Genomic DNA, 23,155 nt, shown 5'->3' with positions numbered 1-23,155 from the left:
ACAATTTCTGGTTATGTACATTCATCTTCCTTGACTTTTTTTTTTTTTTTTTTGGTCTAAAGAAAAGCTATATCTTCTTTTTCTTGGATATACTTAGCAGAAATTTGTTTTTTTAATGGCTTTTTCAAAGCTTGATTTTACTGATTAGCTCTGTTGTGGCCTTGTTCACAATGATGTTTTTCTAATTACATTTGCTTCTTGCTTTCATCTTTAATAACTTTCTTCTGCTTATTTTGGGTCTGTTTTATTTTTCTAGCATTTCAAATTGTATGTGACATTCTCTTTCATTTAGACTTCCATATTTTGAATACATTTGATATCTAAGGCTAGAAGTTTTCATCTGAGTTCCACGTTGGGTAGATACCCTATTCTTTTTGACACGTAGTGTTCTCGTCATTCATTTAAAAACACATTTTGTTTTGATTTCATCTTCAATCTCAGAATTAATAGAAGTGAGTTTGAAGATTTCCAGGTGGATAGACTTCTTTCTTTGTGTCTGTTGGGTTCATTTCTTTTTAAGAAAATATTTATTTATTTGGCTGTGTTGGGTCTTCATTGTGGCATGTGGGCTTAATTGCTCTGTGGCATGTGGAATCTTTGTTCCCCAACCAAGGATTGAACCCTCATCCCTGCATTGCAAGGTGGATTCTTAGTTACTGGACCACCAGCGAAGTCCCCTTAATTTCTTATTTTGAGGTATTGTGGAAAGTGTGTGTGGTTTTGTTATTTGGAATTTTAGATCTGCTGATTTGTAGATTTGATAATTTCTTGTTTTTAATATTTTTTGAAGCATATGTCAGGGTCATATGAATTATACTTTTATATGCACTTGACAATTTCTTTTTGTCCCCTTATAATGCTTTTTGTTTTGAATGCTTTGTAGACTTCTAGTATTGTATTTGCTTTCTGTTAATATTTGCTTGATAGAGTGGAGTAACACTGTCCAGGCATTTGTTTTGCTTACCCGAATTCAGCTGTATAAATGTGACAAAGCATGTTGCTGATGACTCTGCTTACTGCTTTAGTCAGTGAATATGTGATTGCAGGTGAGTTTAGGGATGGTAGACCACTGTTTGGAGGGGCACCCCTTATACTGTGAGCCCTTGATAAATGCAGTGTTGGTCTTGAAACATGAGGTTTGACTTTTACTATATCATGTTTCCTAAATATAAGTCAGCTGCTCTATTGGTCTCTAGTGAGGTGCTTAAGATTTTGATTTACCCATTTTTAACTGAATGTCATTTTCATCTGAAAGCATCCAGCTCCTCCTTATGGGACTCCATTGTGAGTGTTTTACTGTTTATTTACCTTCAACCTATTTGTATTATCTTATTTTAGATGTCTTTTTTTATATAAGCATATAGTTGAATTCTCTTTGTTTTCGAACTGATTTTTTTCCCCCTAGTTGTTTGAAGGTCATGTGTTCATTTTCTCTTCTTCTGGAATTGCCTGTAAATTTTTAACACATTTAAACCATCACTTCTTTATTCTTGTCTAGAAATAATCAGAATCTATATCTTCTGTTCCCCCACAAGACAGAGCTGCTGCTTGCTTTGGCTTCCCTCTCCTTTCTCTTCCCTCTTCGACTTCCTCTGTTGAAATCATGTAAGTATTTTAGTTCCATGTTGCTTATTTTCCTAAAAGTCAGCATGTATTGCTTCCTGTGCTTATCATTGTTCCTTATAACTCATATCATCTTGGGTGATTTAAAGTATTATATTGGAGTATATCTACTAACTGTTTTAGAGAAGGTCTTTGAATAGTAAATGTTGAGCTCTTTTATGCGTGGAATTGTCTTTATCTTGTACTCCCGTTTGAGAGCTGATTTGACTGAATATGAGTTTCAAATTATTTCCTTATAACTTTGCTAGCGTTCTGTTGTCATCTAGTGTCTGTTACTGATGTGAAGTCTAATTTTACTGTTATGTGGTCTATGTATCTTTGTAGGAATTCACTTTTTTCCTTTGGGAGTTTTTAGGATGTCCTGAAATTTCAATAAAATGTCACTGTAAATCTTCCCTTAATCCCCCCAGAAAGTTTCTAGAACTCCTAAAACATAGACGTTGGGCTTTCTGGTTCTGTGTTTTATATATCTACCTTTCTTTCATACTTGAGGCATTTTGGGAGAATTTGTTTCCCATTTGTTTTTTTCTGCATCTTTTTTGTTATTAAATGTATCTGTTGAACTTTATTTTGGAAGTAAATATTTTAACTTTTCTACTATAAAAGTTGTCTTTATTGAATATAATTTACATATAATTATATCCACCTGAAGTGTACAGTTCCGTGCATTTTGATAGATATATATGGCCATAAATCTCCCCTCTTGCCCCCAACAGTTAAGATTTGGGTTATCACAGAGAGTTTTCTCCTAACCCTGTACAGTCCTTCCCTCTCTCCTTCCCTAAGCCAGTGATTGGCTTTCTATCAGATGCAGAAAGGGTTAGTTTGCATTTTCTAGCGTTTCATATAAATGGACTCATATATTTGCGGAGAGTTTTTTTCACTCAGCCTTTTTTTTTTTTTTAAAGTAAGTATTTAGTTATTTGGCTGTGTTGGGTCTTAGTTGCCACTTGCAAAGTCTTAGTTGTGGCTTGTGGGATCTAGTTCCCACACAGGACCAGGGTTCAAACTCGGGCCCCCTGCATTGGGAGCCTGGAGTCTTAGCCACTGAACCACCAGGGATATCCCCACTTACCCTGTTTTTGAGAGTTACTTGTAGCTCAGGGGGTAAAGAATCCACCTGCAATGGGGGAGACCTGGGTTCGATCCCTGGGTTGGGAAGATCCTTTGGAGAAAGGAAAGGCTACCTACTCCAGTATTCTGGCCTGGAGAATTCCATGGACTATACAAGTCCACGGGGTCGCAAAGAGTTGGACACGACAGAGCTACTTTCTTATTTATTATTATTATTACCTTAAGTGTATTGTTACCACCCCCCATAATCCTTTTTTGGTTTTGAAAGCTTCATATATCACGCAAAAGGCTGGGTTGGATGAAGCATAAACTGGAATCAGCATTGCTGGGAGAAATATCAATAACCTCAGATATGCAGATGACACCACCCTTACAGCAAAAAGTGAAGAGGAACTAAAAGACCTCTTAATGAAAGTGAAAGAGAAGAGTGAAAAACTTGGCTTAAAACTCAGCATTCAGAAAACTAAGCTCATGGCATCCGGTTCCTTCACTTCATGGCAGATAGATGGGGAAACAAGGGAAATAATGACAGACTTTATTTTCTTGGGCTTCAAAATCACTGCAGATGGTGACTGCAGCCATGAAATTAAAAGATGCTTGCTCCTTGGAAGAAAAGCTATGACAGACTTAGAAAGTGTATTAAAAAGCCGAGACATTGCTGACAAAGGTACATCTAGTCAGAGCTAGTAGTCATCTAGTAGTCATGTATGGATGTGAGAGTTGCACCATAATGAAGTCTGAGCACCAAAGAATTGATGCTTTTGAACTGTGGTGTTGGAGAAGACTCTTGAGATTCCCTTGGACTGCACAGAGGTCTAACCAGTCAATCCTAAAAGAAATCAAACCTTGAATACTCATTGGAAGGACTGATGCTAAATCTCCATACTTTGGCCACCTGATGCGAAGAGTTGATTCGTTAGAAAAGACCCTGATGCTGGAAAAGATTGAAGGTAGGAAGAGAAAGAGACAACAGAGGCTGAGGTGATTGGATGGCATCACTGACTCAATGTACATGCGTTTGAGCAAGCTCTGGGAGATGGTGAAGGACGGAAGCCTGGCATGCTGCAGTCCGTGTGGTTGCGAAGAGTTGGGCATGACAGTGACAAAACAGCAACCCTCCACCCCCAACTAGATTAACATTGATACCACAGACCTTATTTAGATGGGACCAGTTTTACCTTAGCTCTTTTGTGAATGTGTATTTAGTTCTGTGTACTTTCATCACACGTGTAGATTCTTGCAGCCAAAACCATACTTGGCAATTGTATCTTAATTTCTAATTTTTCTTCATAGCAGCTTATTCATTTTTAAAATTAATTTTTTTTATTGACTTATAATTGATTTACGATAGCTTATTTTTCATGGATGAAATCTCCTTTTACCTTGGTCAATATTTATGATTCTTTTAAAGCTTCCCCTTTGTTCCTGCAACTGTTTCTTCAGATGTTAGCATCTTGTTTTTGTGGTGTTGATTCCCCTTTTGGTAATCTGGTTTGTAGAGTTATAGTCTCTGGTTTAAGGAATGCTGTTCTGTCAGTGGGTGCACTGTGAGCTTACTCGTCCGTCAGGATGGATTGTAGGGGAGAGATGGGAAGTGTGGCCAGATGTAGGGCTCCCCGCTTCTGGGTGGTAGTAGCTGTGTGGATGCCATACTGACTGTTGAGCTCAAGTGCCTGTGCTCAGTGAAGAATTTGCCTCCTTGGAGGCCGAGGAGGGGAGTGACTGGCCTGTGCAGCTGTGCCAAATGCATTTTCCTGCCATATGACTTACAGTTGCACCAGAGCCTGCTTCTGTTTCCCCGTGGCAGCTACCCCATTGACACCTTGAATGGAGCACCCCTCTGCTTCCCCCGCCTTCATAGCTGCTCCCCATTTTAATAGCGTTTTTCTCTTGAGGGTTCTGGACAGTTACTGCCTCTGTCAGCTTAGTTCTGGTGATAGTGTCACTTCTTGTTTCTCAGAATTACTTTAGAAAATCAATACATCTGTCTTTAGTCATTTCTAGGATTTAAGATGGGAGAAGACATGTATAGCTAATGCAGTTTTATTTTGATCCAGTCTCCTTAAGGCATTTTTTTTGGGATGGATTTTTTGGGGGATTCTGTGCCGCATGGGCACATGGGATCCTAGTTCCCTGATTGGGGCTTGAGCCTGCACCCCCTGCATTGGAATCATGGGAGTCTTAACCACTGAACCTTCAGGGGAGTCTTGGGGTGGATTTTTGGAGATGGATATTTGAGTCACTGGTAAAGAATCCACCTTATCAACGTAGGAGATGTGAGTTTGATTCCTGGATCAGGAAGATCCCCTGGAGAAGGAAACAGCAACCCTCTCCAGTATTCTTGCCTGGGAAATCCCATAGACAGAGGAGCCTGGCCATGGACTCGCAGAAGAGCTGGACACAACTTAGCGACTGAACAACAAATTTGGGTCTTAACTTTGAAACACCTGTTCTATTGATGGCCATTTAACCTGATTGATTGACATTGACTGGTGGAGCATATATGTTACACAGGGTTTGGAATTTCCTCTGCCCATAAGTTGGGTTGGCTATCACTGTGATATTTTTCTTTTTGACATTTGTGTTTTTCTTTTTTATTATAGATTTGCTTCCAGATCAGACAATCATATTTCTTCTCCCCCAGATCTTTTTGTTTATATTTTGTATGGTTCTTGGAAACCTCAGGGTATGAAATGGTTAATAAGTGTGAATTTAGTTTTCAAGGGGAGAAAAGCTGTTTTGACTTTCTTTTTTCCTTTCCTCATTTAGTTTTTCCTTGGTTTGGCTTGGATATTGGTGGAACCCTGGTCAAGCTGGTTTATTTTGAACCCAAAGACATCACTGCTGAAGAAGAAGAGGAAGAAGTGGAAAGTCTTAAAAGCATTCGGAAGTACCTGACCTCCAATGTGGCTTATGGGTCCACTGGTATTCGGGACGTGCACCTGGAGCTGAAGGACCTGACTCTGTGTGGACGCAAAGGCAATCTGCACTTTATACGCTTTCCCACTCATGACATGCCTGCTTTTATTCAAATGGGCAGAGATAAAAACTTCTCGAGTCTCCACACTGTCTTTTGTGCCACTGGAGGTGGAGCGTACAAATTTGAGCAGGATTTTCTCACAGTATGCATTTTTTAGCTTATATACAATTTATGGTAATTTGATTGTTAAAAATAATACCAATAGCAAGTGGTGGAATTGTTTCCATCTCTAATGGAATTTGAATTTTCTTGAGTCAAATTAAGATTAAATAGTGATAGGAATTGGCATTTAGAGATTGTTGTATAGTTTACTTTTTGCCCAATTCAGGTGAGTTGAGAATCAGAACCACTGAAAGCGTAGCATTTTGTTGTTATTTTAGTATGAAAAAACAATAAAATTGTAATAAGCAGAGTACGGAACTACCAGTGAGGAGCTAATATCATTGTTTTGAACAACTAAATTGAAAAATAATTTAAAAAAATTAATGTCATTTCATGTTATAAAGTTGTTTCCAGTCTTATCTACCACGTACGTTTTCTTAACCTCCTTAATTGTTTCTTGGCAGTTTTACTATTTAGAAATATGAGGAGCTCGGGTCCAAAGCAGTGCTTTTTCCAGGCCTCAGGGCTAGTCAGAGATGTTGACAGTGGTCTCTGTGCTTAGTTGCTCAGTTGTGTCTGACTCTTAGCAACCCATGGACTACAGCCCGCCAGGCTCCTCTGTCCTTTCGGATTCTCTTGGCAAGGATATTGGAGTGGGTTGCCATGCTCTCCTCCAGGGGATCTTCCCATCCCAGGGATTGAACCCAGGTCTTCTGCATTTCAGGCGGATTTTTGACCGACTGAGCCACTGGGGAAGCACCATTCTGTTTAATGCTTTTTGACGTGTCCTGAGCTGCATGCTTGTTACCAGGAGTCCAGACACTAGGGGGAGTGCCAGTGGGCACTTGATTTTGTTTTCATTCAGTAAGTGTCTGTAAGGGCTTGAGGCTAGGTCTTTTGAGGGTGGATGTGGGAATAGATGGGAGAATTGATAAATGAATTTGACTCTGATCTTCAGAGTGCAGTGTAGATTTAAAGTATCTTCAGTGACCATGGTTTTTATGCCACCAATGAAAATGTTATTGCAGAGATTCTGTCTTTGCTTATGTTATTTTTCATCCATCTCCCCGCTTGAGTGTCATTGTGTGTTTGTGACTTCTTTCTTTGTCCTCTATCTTCTTTCTCCCATAACCTGAGTATAATCATAATATAGGATTGACATGAATTTTTAAAATGAGGTTTTGCTTGAATTTTTCGTGGTTTCTTTTCTACCTGTGAGTTAATAGGAAGATGGCAGGAGGGGAGGAGGTCCCCTTCCTTTGAGGTCATAGTGGACTCTGGATTGTAACTGATAGGGTGAAACTGATAGGACATAAGTTTGAGCAAGCTCCAGCAGTTGATGATGGATGGGGAAGCCTGTTGTGCTGCAGTCCATGGGGTCGCAGGGTCAGACACGACTGAGCGACTGAACTGACTGAAAGAAGAAAACCTACATATTTCTCTAACCTAGAGAGGTGCCTTTGGAACATATTAAAAAACCATTCAGAGAGAATAAGGGCTTCCCTCATAGCTTAGTTGGTAAAGAATCTGCCTACAATGCAGGAGACCCGGGTTCAATCCCTGGGTCCGGAAGATCCCCTGGAGGAGGAAATGGCAACCCATTCTGATATTCTTGTCTGGAGAATCTCATGGACAGAAGAGCCTGGCAGGCTACAGTCCATGGGGTCACTAGAGTCAGACGTGACTTAGCAACTAAACCACCAGCAGAGGTTGTGTGGTAATCCAAGGAGAGAGGCAGAGTAGATTTTAGACCTCAATTGCCTCCTAGGCTATTGGGGTTTCTAATCTGTATGCATCAGTGCTGTTCTTGAAAGCTGTATGAAAATGAAATGCCTTACAAATCCTGCTTGTGCATTGGGAGTGATGATTATTTAATAAACCACAGTAAAATATTTCTAATAATATGGAGTTTATCCTGTCTCTTTTTTAATGTGAATCAGATTTCCTTGTATTGAGTTTTCTTGTTGGTACTTAACACCTACACTATGAGTAATTTGATGAAATAACCTATGTATTAGACATACAACTATGTCAATTAGGCTGAGATTCATTAGGAATAATGGCACAACAGGACGGGAAAGATAAAAGGAGGTCTTAGCATACAGTGGCAGAAAACTACTTTGTTTTCAGTTAGGCCACTAGTGTAAAACAATTTAGCTTTGAAATGAAAATGCTGACACTTGAGATTCAAGTGTCAGGAAGTCAAAATTGAATTCATTGTGACAGGGAGGGCAAGAGCAGATGAAATAAGGACAACGATGAACATTTTCAAGGGTTTGGGTTTTATCAGAGGAGTAACTTAATATTCTTAATTAGGGATTAATTAAGGATTAAAATAAAGTTACCTGAAACTTCCATCTCCTCTGGATCAGAATAAATTGAATATAAATGTAATCAAACAAGAGTTGAATTAAAGGGGGAGGACTTACAGGGCTAAACTTGGTTGTAAACAGAAATAGTTGTTTTATGGAGTTGAGGCATCTTTGTTGCATATTTGAATAGATAGATATGCTGGTAGCATTGGTTTGAAGGTTGGGGTAGAAGTTCATAAGTAAAAAGTGAAAGTTTATATCATCTGTCCAAAGTTACCACTGTTAAAGGTTTGTGTATCTTTGTTGTTTTTCTGTGTGTGACTGTGTATGACATACACATGGGCATCTAAACGTGGTTTTAAAGATAGTCAGATTGAATCATATTTTATAAAATATTTCTCAGCTTACTTATTTTTTTTGACTTGTCTTGGAGTTCTTCCCATTTCATCTTAACTGAGTAAAGATCCTCATCATTCTTGGGATTTCCTTGGTGGTGTCCAATGGTTAAGACTTCACACTTCGACCGTGCAGGGCGTGAGTTCTGTCCCTAGTTGGGGGGCTAAGATCCCACACACTGCATAGCATGCCCAAGAGAAAAACAAATGCGCGTAAGGATCCTCTTCATTCTTAATTACTATACAGTGCTCCATAATATGAATAATAATGTAATCATTCTTTCGGAATTACTTAAATGAAGTTAAGTCGATAACACTTATTTATGTATTTATGGCCCAAGAAAGACTTATTTTATTTATACACCCACAGTACAAATAACGTTGTTGCTTTGGTGGTTTCATTGCTTCTTTTGTCCTTTTTATGGGCAACATCCAGTAATTATTTACATACAGTCATTTAGATCATAAAGCAGACAACAGTAACGTTATTTGCCTCTATCACAGGGACTCCAGTATCTGGAATTTTTATTAAGAAGGCTTAATTTGAGTGGTGAATTCTCAACTGTGTGATCTTATGACTAGAAGATGACACTTTTAACTTTTGATTGTGCTAAACTCCCTCCACCCCCCGCAGGCTATCACCAGTTTAAATAGTGAAATATTTTACTTTCTTATTGGACACTTTCAGTCGTTTGTTTTTTTGTCCACACTGTGTGGCATGTAGGATCTTAATGCCATGACCAGGGATTGGACCTGGGCCCCCTGTGTTGGAAGGTGGAATCTTAACCACTGGGTACCGGGGAAGTCCCCTGGCCACTTTCAGTCCTTTGGGTGGTTGTTATTAATATAAATTGTGGCCTACTTTAATACTGCTGTGTAGCCTTGAAGGTAGTCTTTGAAAGGCAGATGTTAAGAGTGCTTGTTGCTCGCACCATAGGTTTCTAGGTCCTTGCATCTTAGATTTCTTAGGATTTGATTTCTGATGGGACTGTGGCCTTAGCTGTGCTCCTGCCCTGTGGTCCCTGTAACAGGTATCTTGATTTCTGCTTGGTTTTTGGCACATTTCTTCAGCTCCTATGGTGGTTTATAGGTAGAGTGTATTGGATCTGTGCGAGCAGGAATCTTGTCAGTCCTTCCCTATGTTTGTTGTCTCCAGACAACAAAAGCAGATCTGTTGTGCAGTTCAGTTCAGTGGCTCAGTCATGTCTGACTCTTGGCGACCCCATGGACTGCAGCACGCCAGGCCTCCCTGTCCATCACTAACTCCTGGAGTTTACTCTCACTCATGTCCATTGAGTCGGTGATGCCATCCAACCATCCTATCCTCTGTCATCCCCTTCTCCTCCTGCCTTCAATCTTTCCCAGCATCAGGGTCTTTTCCAGTGAGTCAGTTCTTTGCATAAGGTGGCCAAAGTATTGGAGTTTCAGCTTCAGCATCAGTCCTTTCAATGAATATTCAGGACTGATTTCCTCTAGGATGGACTGGTTGGGTCTCCTTGCAGTCCAAGGGACTCTCAACCCTACAGTTCAAAAGCATCATTTCTTTGGTGCTCAGCTTTCTTTCTATAGTCCAGTTCTCACATCCATACATGACTACTGGAAAAACTGTAGCTTTTACTAGACGGACCTTTTTGGCAAAGTAATGTCTCTGCTTTTTAATAAGCTGTCTAGGTTGGTCATGACTTTTATTCCAAGGAGCAAGCAAGCATCTTTTAATTTCATGGCTGCAGTCACCATCTGCAGTGATTTTGGAGCCCCCCAAAATAAAGTCTGTCACTGTTTTCATTATTTGCCCATCTATTTGCCATGAAGTGATGGGACCGGATGCCATGATCTTAGTTTTCTGACTGTTGACTTTTAAGCCAACTTTTTCACTCTCCTCTTTCACTTTCATCAAGAGGCTCTTTAGTTCTTCGCTTTCTGCCATAAGGGTGGTGTCATCTGCATAACTGAGGTTATTGATATTTCTCCTAGCAATCTAGATTCCAGCTTGTGCTTCATCCAGCCCAGCGTTTCTCATGATGTGCTGTGCATATAAGTTAAATAAGTAGGGTGACAATACACAGCCTTGCCATACTCCTTTTCCTATTTGGGACCAGTTTGTTGTTCCATGTCCAATTCTAACTGTTGATTCTTGACCTGTATACAGATTTCTCAAGAGGCAGGTCGGGTGATCTGGTATTTCCATCTCTTGTAAGAATTTTCCATAGTTTGTTGTGATCTGTTCTATAAAGAATGCACAAATAATACACATCAATGAGCACTTTTATGGTTTGTCTTATGTAAAGAAGATGCCTTATTAAATGGAATTTTTATTGCTGTTTGGCTTGTTAAAATCTGCATATATTTTTATTTCATTACAGATAGGTGATCTTCAGCTTTGCAAACTTGATGAACTAGATTGCTTAATAAAAGGAATTTTATATATTGACTCAGTTGGATTCAATGGACGGTCACAGTGCTATTACTTTGAAAACCCTGCTGATTGTGAAAAATGTCAGAAGTTACCATTTGATTTGAAAAATCCATACCCCCTGCTGCTGGTGAACATTGGCTCTGGGGTTAGCATCTTAGCAGTATATTCCAAAGATAATTATAAGAGGGTCACAGGTACCAGGTAGGTCTTTTATATACAGGTCATTGTTTATTCTTGATATCATAATGGGTTAAAACTGAGTTTTCCAGGATTGTGTATCAGTACATCTTCAAGAACTTGTTAAAATTATGTGAAAGGTATATTTCTATGGGAGTATGCAAGCAAATATTGTTACTCTTTGAAAATTACGATTTCATGATCTACTTTTCTTTAATCTCTAATCCTGACGTTTCATTGCCATAGTTTTACAAAATATCTCATCAGCCTCATCGTGCCCATGGTCCCTGTCCTCAGATAGTATATGCTGTGTCTATATCATAAAGTAACCAAAGCTACTAGGTGGCATTTATAAGGAGAGGGCAAGGCAAGATCCAGCCTTTGAAACTGGTCTAGATTTTACATGTATACATACACATATGTAGCTAGGGGATGTTGTGAGATCTAGAAGTTGAGGTACTGAGCAGTGGAAAGATAATTGGGGGAAGGTAGTTGAAAGGGAGGATTAGGTGGGAGATGAACATAAATACTTTCTGGTTTAAGGATTAGCGATCACTTGAAAAACAGGAGCTGGAGATTGGGATAAACAAGTTTCGAACATGTGTGAGTTAAAGAAAGAAAGGAATAATTTTGAGAGAGAAAACATTTGTGGAGGAGTTCTAGTAGAGTAGAGGGGGCTAAAGACCCTGGATGATAAGACTCTTGGATGAGGATGATGTGGGGCTTGTACTTTGAGAGAGAAAGGAAAGAGGTGCCACCATGGCCCTGGTGGGCTGATCTGTACCTGAGCCTCCTGGTACCCAGCAGGTGCCCAGCCCACATTGGGAACATGAGGTGGGCCCTGTGTTTTGCCACTTTGTTGGCTTATGTGAATATGTTATCCTCAAAGTGTCTATTAGGCACTTTGTTCTTATCTTTTCACAGACTTGTTTTCTGCTAGTGGCATCTGCATGATGGAGATGGGGCAAGATTGGATTGATACATAAACATGGTTTTCAGTTCATAAATTCTACTTTCCTCTTCTTATTTTGAAAAATGTTTCAATACTATGTTTGATTTTAATCACAGTCTTGGAGGAGGAACTTTTTTTGGCCTTTGCTGTCTTCTTACTGGTTGTACCACATTTGAAGAAGCTCTGGAAATGGCATCACGTGGAGATAGCACCAAAGTGGATAAACTAGTGCGAGACATTTATGGAGGGGACTATGAGAGGTTTGGACTGCCAGGCTGGGCTGTGGCTTCAAGGTAAGGGAAGGGGGCGTGTGTGCTCCAAGAAATACAGGATGTACAATGGAATGTTATCAGCTGTAAAAAAGAACAAAATCATTTGCAGTAACGTGGATGGACCTAGAGAGTCTTATGCTGAGGTAAGTAAGTCAGAGAAGAACAAACACATGATATTTCTTACACGCAGAATCTTAAAAAAAAGCTACAAATGAATTTACCTACAAAACCAAAACAGAGTTGCAGATGTAGAAAATAAACTTAACCGTTATGATGGGGGGGCGGCGGTAAGAGGAGGAGGGAGGGGATAAATGGAAAGATTGGGATTGATACATACACACTACTATACCTAAAATAGACAACTAGTAAGGACCTACTGTATAGCACAGGGAACTCTACTCAGTACTCTGTAATGTCCTATATGGAAAAAGAATCTAAAAAAGTAGATATGTGTGTTTGTATAACAAACTGACTTTGCTGTACATCTGAAACTAACACAGTATTGTAAATCAATTATATATACTCCAATCAAAATTTTAAAATAATACGGAAATATTAAGTATTGGGTCTGTTTTTTACTCTTTAAATAGCTTTGCATACTATGAAGTCAGCTGTTTAAAGTGTACAATTTAGTAGTTTCTAGTATATTTATAGAATTTTGCAGTCATCTTTGTAATGTAATTTTGGAATATTTTCATCATCCCAGAAAGAAACCTTGTTTCCATTAGCTCTCCCCATTCCCTCCCTCTTCCCGTAGTTCCTGGTAAACACTAGTCTGTTTTTTGTCTCTATATGGCATCATACAAGTGATTTGTGACTGGCTTCTTTAACTTAGCATAACATTTTCAGTGTTCATCCATGTTGTAGCATAAATCAGTACTTTGTTCCTTTTATTTGAATAACATTCCATTGTATTGATATACAACATGTATCTTTTGGGTTTTAACTGCCTTAACAGGTGTACAAGGAAGTCTCATTTTGATTTGTATTTTAATGATGACTAATGATGATCACCATTTTTAAATGTTTAATAAGTTTAATATTTTAATAAACATTTTTAATATTTAATAAGATTTGGCTTATGGGATCTTCCTGGACCAGGGATGGAGCCTGTGGCCTCTGCATTGTCAGGCGGATTCTTATCCACTGTACCACCAGGGAAGTCTGGGTGCAAGGCTTTTAATACTAAGAAAAGGCACTTGTATACTTGCTTGTTTACTAATTTTAGGTATTTTGTAAATTCTGTAGATTTCACTTTCTGTGTTTGCAACATTTGGTCAATGATAAGATCCCTTTTCTGATTGGTTAAGTTTGTGATCAAGTCATAGTTATTTATGTATCAGTTTTGTTCATCAGGCTTCCCTGGTGGCTCAGATGGTAAAGTGTCTGCCTGCAGTGTGGGAGACCTGGGTTCGATCCCTGGGTCAGGAAGATCCCCTGGAGAAGGAAATGGCAACCCACTCCAGTACTCTTGCCTGAAAAATCCCATGGACGGAGGAACCTGGTAGGCTACGTCCATGGGGTTGCAAAGAGTCAGACATGACTGAGTGACTTCTCTCTGTGCTCATCAGGTACTTTGAAATACTTGATCTTCTAGGGAAATTGGAAACTCTTACTCAGGGACTCAGCTGTCTGTACTTTGCTTTGCTCAGATAAAGCAATTTGCTAGATGTGAATGTGACCAGTCAGCTGAGTGGAACAGCTCTCCAGTTGGGAGCGGATTGCTAATTGAGGCATGTTCCTGGAACTTAGCCTGGTTTCAGAAGGAGCATGGTGCCTTCAGGGGATCTTAATGTGTGTGCTTAGTTGCTCAGTCTGGTCCAACTCTTTGCTACCCCATGGACTGCAACCCACCAGGCTAGGCAAGAATACTGGAGTGGGTTGGCATGCCCTCCCCCACCTCCTCCAGGGGATCTTTCCAACCCAGGAATCGAACTTGGGTCTCCCCATTGCAGGCTGAACCTGGTGTCAAAGCTGGATTTCATAGAAACCTCAGGGAAGGCCATTTGCTCATTCAGAATGCTTGAATGAATTCTTGAAGTTGTGTTTCTTTTTGAGCAGATGTTCTGTTATTTTGTAATAAAAGTTCGAAAATTTGAACAGTGTTGCCCTGAAAGTTACTTTTATCTTAGTAAAGTAACATTAAGTTCTGTTACGCTGTTTTACCTTTGGTTTAGCAACCAGTTATTTATTTATTTTTTCCATCACAGCTTTGGAAACATGATGAGCAAGGAGAAGCGAGAGGCTGTGAGTAAAGAGGACCTTGCCAGAGCGACTTTGATCACCATCACCAACAACATTGGCTCAATAGCAAGAATGTGTGCCCTTAATGAAGTAAGGGGACATGGATTTCTTTAGTTGCTCTGAGGAAAATACAGAACTTACTATGTGGGCCCCACCTTGTATACGTCTGTCTTCTCCGAACAGTGCCTAAATGTAGTTGTAAGTGGTGGATTTTGTTTCATTGGCGTAGTTAAACTGCTTCACATGTAGATTAATCTTAAAAGATTTTTATTTTCTTACTCAAGATAAACACTGCTACTGTCTAGAAGTAGAGCAGAAGAGGAAGGTAGGGAAGGTAGCCAGTTTTCCAGATAATGGGGACAGTTGGGTGGTGGTGAAGGGTGGTGATGCTGAGTAAAGATACCATGCTCACTGTTGACCTCAAGAGTCCCTGGGAATGAATCCAGAGGAAGGCACTGAAGCTGGGAGAAACTGAGTGGGCCGAGGAGTGCCCACCCTGCTCCGCTCCCGCTGACTGCAGCAGAGCTGTCTTTGTGCTTTCAGCTTCTTTACAGTGCTGCCTTGTAGCATTCAGGTCAAGCAGCATTGTACAGGGCTATGAAAGAACTAAGAATGGCCTTCCCTTGGGGATCCAGTTGGTATAACTTGTCCCTATTTATACACTTTTGTTTAAAATAAGGCTTTTAAATAGATAATGCAGGCATGTGACTTAAAGAAATCTCAAGTTACAAAAGGACTGTCTCATTTTTAATGAAAAAGACAGTATTTTATGAAGAAATTTAAAATATTTGAATGTTTTAATACTTCTGTTTTCTTTGTTGCACGTTCCTTTTCCTGTGCTTATGTATTTTAAGATATTTTAGTTGATGTACATACAATTTTGTTTTTTACTTATGTATTATAAATTGCAGGGTTGTATATTTGATTTCTTTTTATATCATAAGTCATTCGCATAGAACTGGGCATTTGGTTGCTTGTCAGTGATCACTCTGCGATAAAGCATTTTTTAGTGTGAAACTTTCCTTGGATGGATTTATTCTTTTTTTTTTTTAATGTTTATTTTTGTTTATTTGACTGCGGTGGGGTCTTCTTGCGGCATGTAGGATCTGGTTCCCTGATCAGGGATGGAACCCAGGCCCCCTGCATTGGGAGTTTGATGTCTTACCATTGGACCATCAGGGAAGTACTTGGATTTATTCTTGATAAGGGATTTATTCAGGAGTGAGATTTCTCATCTAAAGAATATCATACTTGTGGGACTTCCGTGGTGGTCCAGTGGCTGGGACTCCACGCTCCCGACGTAGGAGGCCCAGGTTTGCCGCTTAGTCAGGGAACTAGATCCCACATGATGCAACTAAGACGTGGAGCTGCTAAATAAAGAGATAAAATAAAATTTAAAAAAAGAAACCATGGTTATGAATCTTGATGGATATTGCCAAGAAGCTTTGCACAAGGGCCACACCATTTTAGATCATTTTTAGCAATGAATGAATGGATCGGTTTTACCACAACTTGACTAATATTGGGGGTTAGTTAGAATTTCTGTTAGTTGTTTTGCTGACTTTTTTTTCTTTTAGTGCCTATTTAAAATACAGTTTTATTTAAGACTGTGTTTTCCACTTTCAGTGCTTATAAAGTACAGTGTTATTTCCTTTCCCTGTGCATATATTCAGCATTATCAAGAATGCCCAGTTGTTCACTATAGGAGCTCAACTTTAAAACTGCCTTGGAATTTGCTTGTCCTTCAGTGTTTTGTGTGAAACAGTGCTAAATCCATACTACGTTGGTGTAATCAAGCTTCAGTGGTGGGCCCAGATGGAGGTGCTCCGCCACCAGGGACGCCCCCAGGCATTCCTCCTGGCTGGCCTCCAGTGCCCTGGTACAGCTTGGTAATGACAGACTTGCAGACTTTTTTCTAGCTCCATCTGCCTCTGTTTAGATTCTTCCTTCACAGGATGTAGTATGTAAGATCTTGGCTCATTCAGACATCCAAGGAAGGAAACTGTCAACATCTAGAGTCTTTGCTAACTTTTAATGGCTCTAAAATTTTACTTTTTTTGCTCATTTAGTGAGGTTGAATTTTTGTGTGTGATATTTTCTCTTATAATTTGCCTGTGTGTTACTTTTTTTCTTTGAATTGGTCTTAGTATTTTTTTTAACTTATATCTGTATAAAATTTGGTATTTAATTATAGTTATGGTTTGTCATGTTAATTCAAATGCTTTTCTAATCTTTATTCTCCTGTGAAATTTACTGGCATGCTTTGAAGTGGGTTTAGAGTTGTCTGGGGCTCAAATTTAAGTAGCCCTGGATCAACTGAAGTAAATGTAAATACTTTTTTTGGATCAACAGTCAACTAACTAACAGAAACTATGTACATGATACTGTCTTTGGGGTAGCTTTTATGAGAGAACAGAAATTAACGTGAAAACTAACTGCCTTTTTTTTGATGTGCTCAGAACATTAACCAGGTGGTATTTGTTGGAAATTTCTTGAGAATTAATACGATCGCCATGCGGCTTTTGGCATATGCTTTGGATTATTGGTCCAAAGGACAGTTGAAAGCACTTTTTTCGGAACATGAGGTAAGCGGAGTTATTTCCTGTGACATGTTAACCTTCATAAAGGGCATGCTGTCACGCTATGCTAGAATTTAAAGCAGTACTTATTATTTGTTTCTGTACTTGTATAGTATGGTTAACTTTGTTCATGTTCAAAAGCTGCTTCTTACCTGATTTAACGTAAGGTAAATATTTGGTTAATTTCATTGTGAGCTTTAGCAATTTTAAAGAAGAAAGTCTTAACAAACACCCAGCTATATTCCTGATGCCATTTTCTTCTCTGAACCATCCTTTGTATTTTCCCCGTTGCAGTTTGTACTTAGGTTGTAAGTGTACTTAACTCAGTTCTTTTTTCATTTTTCGATGTCAGTTTTTATCATGTTAATATAGTTCTTGTGCCAGTTATTTTATTTAAGATGTATGTCCTAAAACCAACTCCATCAGTAAAAAGCATTCCAGGATTAGAGCCACACTGTTGTAAGAACTTAACACATAGGCTATGTGAAAAAGAATAATTGAATTGTTTAACCTGATATCCTATTTTGGAAAATTGTCTTTCTGATTTGAGGAACAGTAAAACCAGAGCTATGAAAGGGACTTTGTCTTTCCTCCCCTTGGTTTTGGGGCAGTGGACTCTTTCAAGTGTTAAAAGTGGATTGTAGATAGTGTTAGCATGAACAGTTTTCAGAATTGTGTTTGCATACTTACTTTATGATATGAGTCCTTTATGAAGTTTGGTTTTCCTCTCTGGCTAGCCTGTTTGCTGTTTGTCTGTGTATTTTCCATTTTCATTTAGACCTCTGGCTCTAATGTTGATCTCTATACTTGTGGAGCTCTGATTATTTTAGGTTCTCTGAGTCATGAAATATACTCCTGCCTGCACACTGAAGTCATTGTGAATACTGTTGTGAAAGCTTTGTATAGATTGTTTTCAAGCCTTTCTTTTTCATTGTTCACTATTCTCATCTTACACTTCTTGGCTTGTAACAACCTCTGTCTTTTACTAGATAGTAGCTTGGGTCTGGAGTGGAACTCAGTATAATGGCTAACTTTATCCCTTCTTTTGTTGTAAAATAAAACCCAGATATAGAAAATCATGTAAAACAAAGTGTGTAACTAACTGTTACGACGCTGCATTTCCCCTGCAGGAGGCTCTGGTTTAATCCCTGGACTGGGAACTAAGTCTGCATGCTGCAGGGCATGGCCAGAAATTTAATAATAATAACGAAGTGAACGCCCTTGGCCTCTGCCCTCTGGCTGGCCGAGGGTTTCTGAGTGCTGTGGAGTCTGCTCGCCTACAGTTTCTGACTTTGTCATAACATGTCTGTGTGGCCGCTTTTTTTTCTTTAATTTACTTTTAATTGAAGAATAATTGGTTTACAGTATTGTTGATTTCTACCATACATGAATATGAATCAGCCTTTGGTGTAGTATGTGCCCTCCTGGAGCCCCCCTCCCACCTCCCCTCACTCTAGGCTGTCACAGAGCAGAGTAGGGGCGCTCCGAGTCTCAGAGCAGTTCCCCCGGCAGCTTTGCATGTGGTGGCTCTACCGTGTGTGTCCTCCTCGCCCCACCCAGCCCCGTCCACACATCTGTTCTCTGCATCTGCGTCTCTGTTGCTGCCCCGCATATAGATTCATCAGTACCACCTTTCTAGTTTCTATATATATGCGTTAATATGCAGTATTTGTTTTTTCTCGTTCTGACTTCAGTCTGTATAATAGGGTCTAGATTCATCCACCTAATTAGAACTGACTGAAATGTGTTCCTTTGTATGGCTGAGTAATATTCCATTGTGTGTATGTACCACAGCTGCTTTATCCGTTCATCTGTTGGTGAACATCTGGGTTGCGTCCGTGTCCTAGTTATTGTAAATAGTGCTGCAGTGAACATTGGGGTACATGTGTCTCTTTCAGTTCTGGTTTCCTTAGGGTATTTGCCTCGTAAAGGGATTTCATATGGAAATTTTATTCCTAGTCTTTTAAGGAATCTCCATACTGTTCTTCGTGGTGTTTGTATCAATATAAATTTCCACCAACAATACAAGAGGGTTCCCTTTTCTCCACACCCTCTCCAGCATTTATTGTGTGTAGACTCTTCGATGATGGGCATTCTGACTGGTGTGAGGTGATAGGTATCTCACTGAAGTTTTGATTTGCATTTCTCTAAAAATGAGTGATGTTGAGCATCTTTTCATGTGCTTGTTAGCCATCTGTTTATGGCTCTGGCTATGTATGTCTTCTTTAGAGAAATGTCTTTTTAGGTCTTTTTCCCACTTTTTGATTGGGTTTGTTTTTCTGTTACTGAGTTGTATGAGCTGCTTGTATATTTTGGAAAATAATTCCTTGTCAGTTGTTTCCTTTGCTATTATTTTTTCCCATTCTGAGGGTTTTCTTTTCTCCTTGTTTGTAGTTTCCTTTGCTGTGCAAAAGCTTTTAAGTTTAATTTTTAAATTTTTGTTTATTGTAGTTTTTGTTTTTATTTCCATTACGCTAGGAGATGGGTCATAGAAGATCTTGGTTTGGTTTATGGCATCGAGTGTCCTGCCTATGTTTTCCTCTAAGAGTTTTATAGTTTCTGGTCTTACGTTAAGGTCTTTAATCCATTTAGAGTTTATCTTTGTGTATGGTGTTAGGAAGTGTTCTGATTTCATACTTTTACACATAGCAGTGCAGTTTCCCCAGCACCACTTTTTGAAGAGACTGTCTTTTCTCTGTTGTGTATTCTTGTGGCTGCTTTTTCTTTTAAAGCCAAGAAATAGAGTGAAAGGGCAGGCCTCTCTTGTGTGGGCACATGTTCTTTGGAGAAGCTTTTCTTGGAAAATGGAACCTTAGTTATCTATAGTATTTCAGAGACCTGTCATATGGTCTGCGCTGCAGCAAGCCTTTCAGGACCGTCCCACTCCTTCTGTGCTCACTTCTCTCTCGCAGTGCGTTACTGTGTGATCGCATCCTTTGGAGACTGATAGATTCTGTGCAATTGTACGATTATCCTCTGATTCTTACTGGCAGTTTCTTTCTGCCAGTATGGGTTTTGTCTCATTTTCTGTTTTCTTTTTAATTTATTCACGTCCTGGTTGTTTTTGACCTCAGTTGCTTGCTTCAGGAGATGGTCCAGCATGGTCTTCCTTCAGCCGCTGCTTCTCTGTCTCACATCTCTGCCTTCCCCTCCGGTGCCTCTGTTCTTCAGATGTTGCTCCTCTGACCTCACCCCTCTCTCCATGTTGCCTGAGGGTTCTGTTCTGCTGGCTGCTGCCCCGCTCCGGATCTAGACATCTGGTGGGTGTGGCTGCTTAGCTGCCTCGGGTACCTCAGCTTTGCACATCCTGCATGGAGCTGCCTTCCTTGCTCTCTACATCTCTTGCTCCTGTGTCTTTGTTCTCAGGGGTGGTGTGACCGGATGTGCAGGAGGGACCTCAGCCTCCCTGCCACCTTTCTTCTCTTCTTCAGGCCAAGTCTTGAACCCATTCCACCCCATTCTTTGCTCTCCACCTCCAGCCCAACAGGGCCCTCACCCTCTGTGACTTGTCCCTGCTCCTCCTCCACTGCACTGTATGTCTCATCTTCCCTTCATTCTGGAATTGCGTTGAAATGCTCCAGGTCCCCATTGCTTCTCATCACCTCATTCCCCAGGAGATGGCCCAGGTACTCTCTCTTAACCAGAGGTAATGGCCACTGTGGGCCTCAGAGCTTGTGGGCCCCCCACTGAGGGCTCTGGTCTGATATGCCAGAGTGCCCTCCCCTGCCTGGGAGCTCCTCAGAACTTCTCTGCTGGCCTTGGGCTCAGCAAAATGGGCGTCAGGAAATGAGTGGCAGGAATTAAGGGCCGTGTTAGCTTTAATACTAGTAATCATATTTATGGTAATATAAGTAAGTCTAAGGAGAATTGCTCTTATTTTTCTTTCTTTTTGTTTTCAGGGTTATTTTGGAGCTGTTGGAGCACTCCTTGAGCTATTGAAGATCCCCTGACTGTTACCTGGGGCGGGGTTCCTGGAACCTTCCACAGTGGGATCTGTGGATGGACTCTTTTTTTTTAAAGACTTACTCAGTTTTATGATTGTCTACTACCTGAATCAAAGCAAGAAAGGACAAGTGTATTTTTCTAAGTCATCAAGATGAATTCTTAAAAATTCAGTCTGAACTCATAACCAGTAAGGAAATATATATATATTAAAAAAAGAAAGTGGACCATGTTGGATGAGGATTCTCTGTATTTAAGTTGCTCTTCAGTATAGTGTAGTTTTGAAATTCAGCATCACTCAATGGAGGCACTTCGGGAGAGAACTGTTCTTTGTTCAGCTGGCTTTGGTTTTGTGTCCTGTTGAATTTGGTAAATATAAGGCAAGCAACTCTGTATTACAATCTAATCACATTTTTGTCAGTGTGGCTTTGGAGAGCGTCGTCTTTGCATTAACTTTGGTGTGTATAGCCTGGTGTGAACATTGAAAAACGTTTCAAGGTTCTGCAAACTTACTGGTAGATGAATTCTTAATTCTGTGCCTGTAACTTTTAACAAGCCACTTTTGGAGGGGCAGTTCCAGGTTGTTTACGTTGTAGATCCTGGGAAGGTCTGTTTGGAATGACAGGACTTCTGCCCTGGGCAGGATTTCCGTGGGTATTGGACGGATTATGGATGTGACAGAAGTGAGTAAGCTAGTAGAAAAAGCATATCTGGAAGGGCCAGACAGAAAAAACAGAGAGGGCCGCTAGTATTGACATCTTTTCAGGGAATGGGGGGAATCCGGTTATTTCAGGCCAGTAGAAAGGGAGGAATGGAGCTGTCCATTGATTAGCCCCTGGAGAACAGGGCGGGGCTTCTACTTGCCTTGTGCTTGCCTGAAACTGCCTGGGAGTTTGCCTCAGTTGGATATAGTAGTGGAGGGGCTGTATGTGGGAGGCTCAAAACGCTGCTTGAAGAGAGGCAGATTTTTAAATGGAGCCTTGGTGGAGGTTGACTTTGAATTTTTTGTTTCTGCTGTGCAAAATGATTTAAAAACCTCCTAGGAGAGAGAGCAACATTTGTATGTTCTGCATCCCTGGTGAAGGCAATGAAGGTTTTATATAAAGCAGCCTTTGAAACAGAAGGAAACCCCAAGGCTCTCTGGCTTCTTCGTGCCCCTTGGCTTCAGGCGATGAGACTGGCCTGGGAGGGACCACATATGGGAGGCAATGTTCCAAGGGACAGAGGGGCACAGGAGAGAGGGGTTGGATCACCAAGGGAGGAGGGAGTTTGACCCCACAGTCCCCTTCCTCTCTTGGCTGTTGTCAAGAGTCATGATCTGCCCACCTGCAGGGAGGGCACAGCCTGCGTGGGGTCAGCCCAGTGCCATTTCCCAAGGGTGGCCACCTTTGCACACTTCCCTGGGTACACGTAGGCTGTGGTGCTGCTGGCCAGTGCAGGCTGTGGAGCTGGAGGGACATGGGGGGATGGGAATTGCAGCCCAGGGCCATGTGATCAGCTTCCTCTGCTGCTGCTGCCCTTCCTGGGCCTCAGCCTGAGTCACTTCCAGTCCTGTCCTTCTGCCTTCGGCCCATTCCAACCATGTGCTTGTAGCCACAATGTCCCCCCGCGGCCGCCAGAGTCAGTGCCACCACCCACTCACTGGTATCATAGTGGTCATGCTTTTCAAGCCCCTTGCACTCCAGATCGTCTTTTCTGCTTCCACTGGGCAGAGGAAGGGAGCCTGTGTAAGCCTGGTTGCTGCCTGTGGACACCCAGGTTGGCCTCTGAGGCCTCGTGGGGTCCTGCCTTTTCTCCTTGGACTTAACTGTGTTCGTGAAGCTGTGCCAGTGCTTTTTGTGGGTCATGTCACGCAGCCCTTGTCATCCCCACCATTTAACAGAAGAAGGAGCCTGCCCAAAGTCACAGTTAGGATCCAGCAGAGCCCCCTTTCCTCTTATGCCTTGCAGTTGCCTTCCACCTCCATGGATTCACCACTTCCTGCTCTTGAGAAACTGCTTCTGTGGCTACACTTTGTGCTTCTGATTAGCCCATCCTTTTACTACAGTGAATCTCATTGCTAAATCTGATGGACATTTCATGTTCTC

At 40.7% G+C, this 23,155-nt stretch overlaps 1 protein-coding gene across 1 annotated transcript in view; it reads left to right on the top strand.

Moving 5' to 3' along the window:
* Positions 1-21,437, top strand: part of PANK2 (pantothenate kinase 2) — a 31,356-nt gene extending 9,919 nt beyond the window's left edge. The window contains 6 exon segments of the mRNA XM_068986769.1: positions 5,467-5,819; positions 10,850-11,103; positions 12,148-12,324; positions 14,514-14,637; positions 17,007-17,132; positions 21,026-21,437. Coding sequence (XP_068842870.1) covers positions 5,467-5,819; positions 10,850-11,103; positions 12,148-12,324; positions 14,514-14,637; positions 17,007-17,132; positions 21,026-21,076 — 1,085 coding nt within the window. The 3' untranslated portion in view covers positions 21,077-21,437.
* Positions 21,438-23,155: the final 1,718 nt, after the last annotated feature.

Source organism: Capricornis sumatraensis, chromosome 15 (assembly GCF_032405125.1).
Source record: "Capricornis sumatraensis isolate serow.1 chromosome 15, serow.2, whole genome shotgun sequence".
Lineage (NCBI taxonomy): Eukaryota > Metazoa > Chordata > Mammalia > Artiodactyla > Bovidae > Capricornis > Capricornis sumatraensis.
Note: the sequence above shows the minus strand (reverse complement) of the source record. Positions and strands in the feature narration are given on the sequence as shown.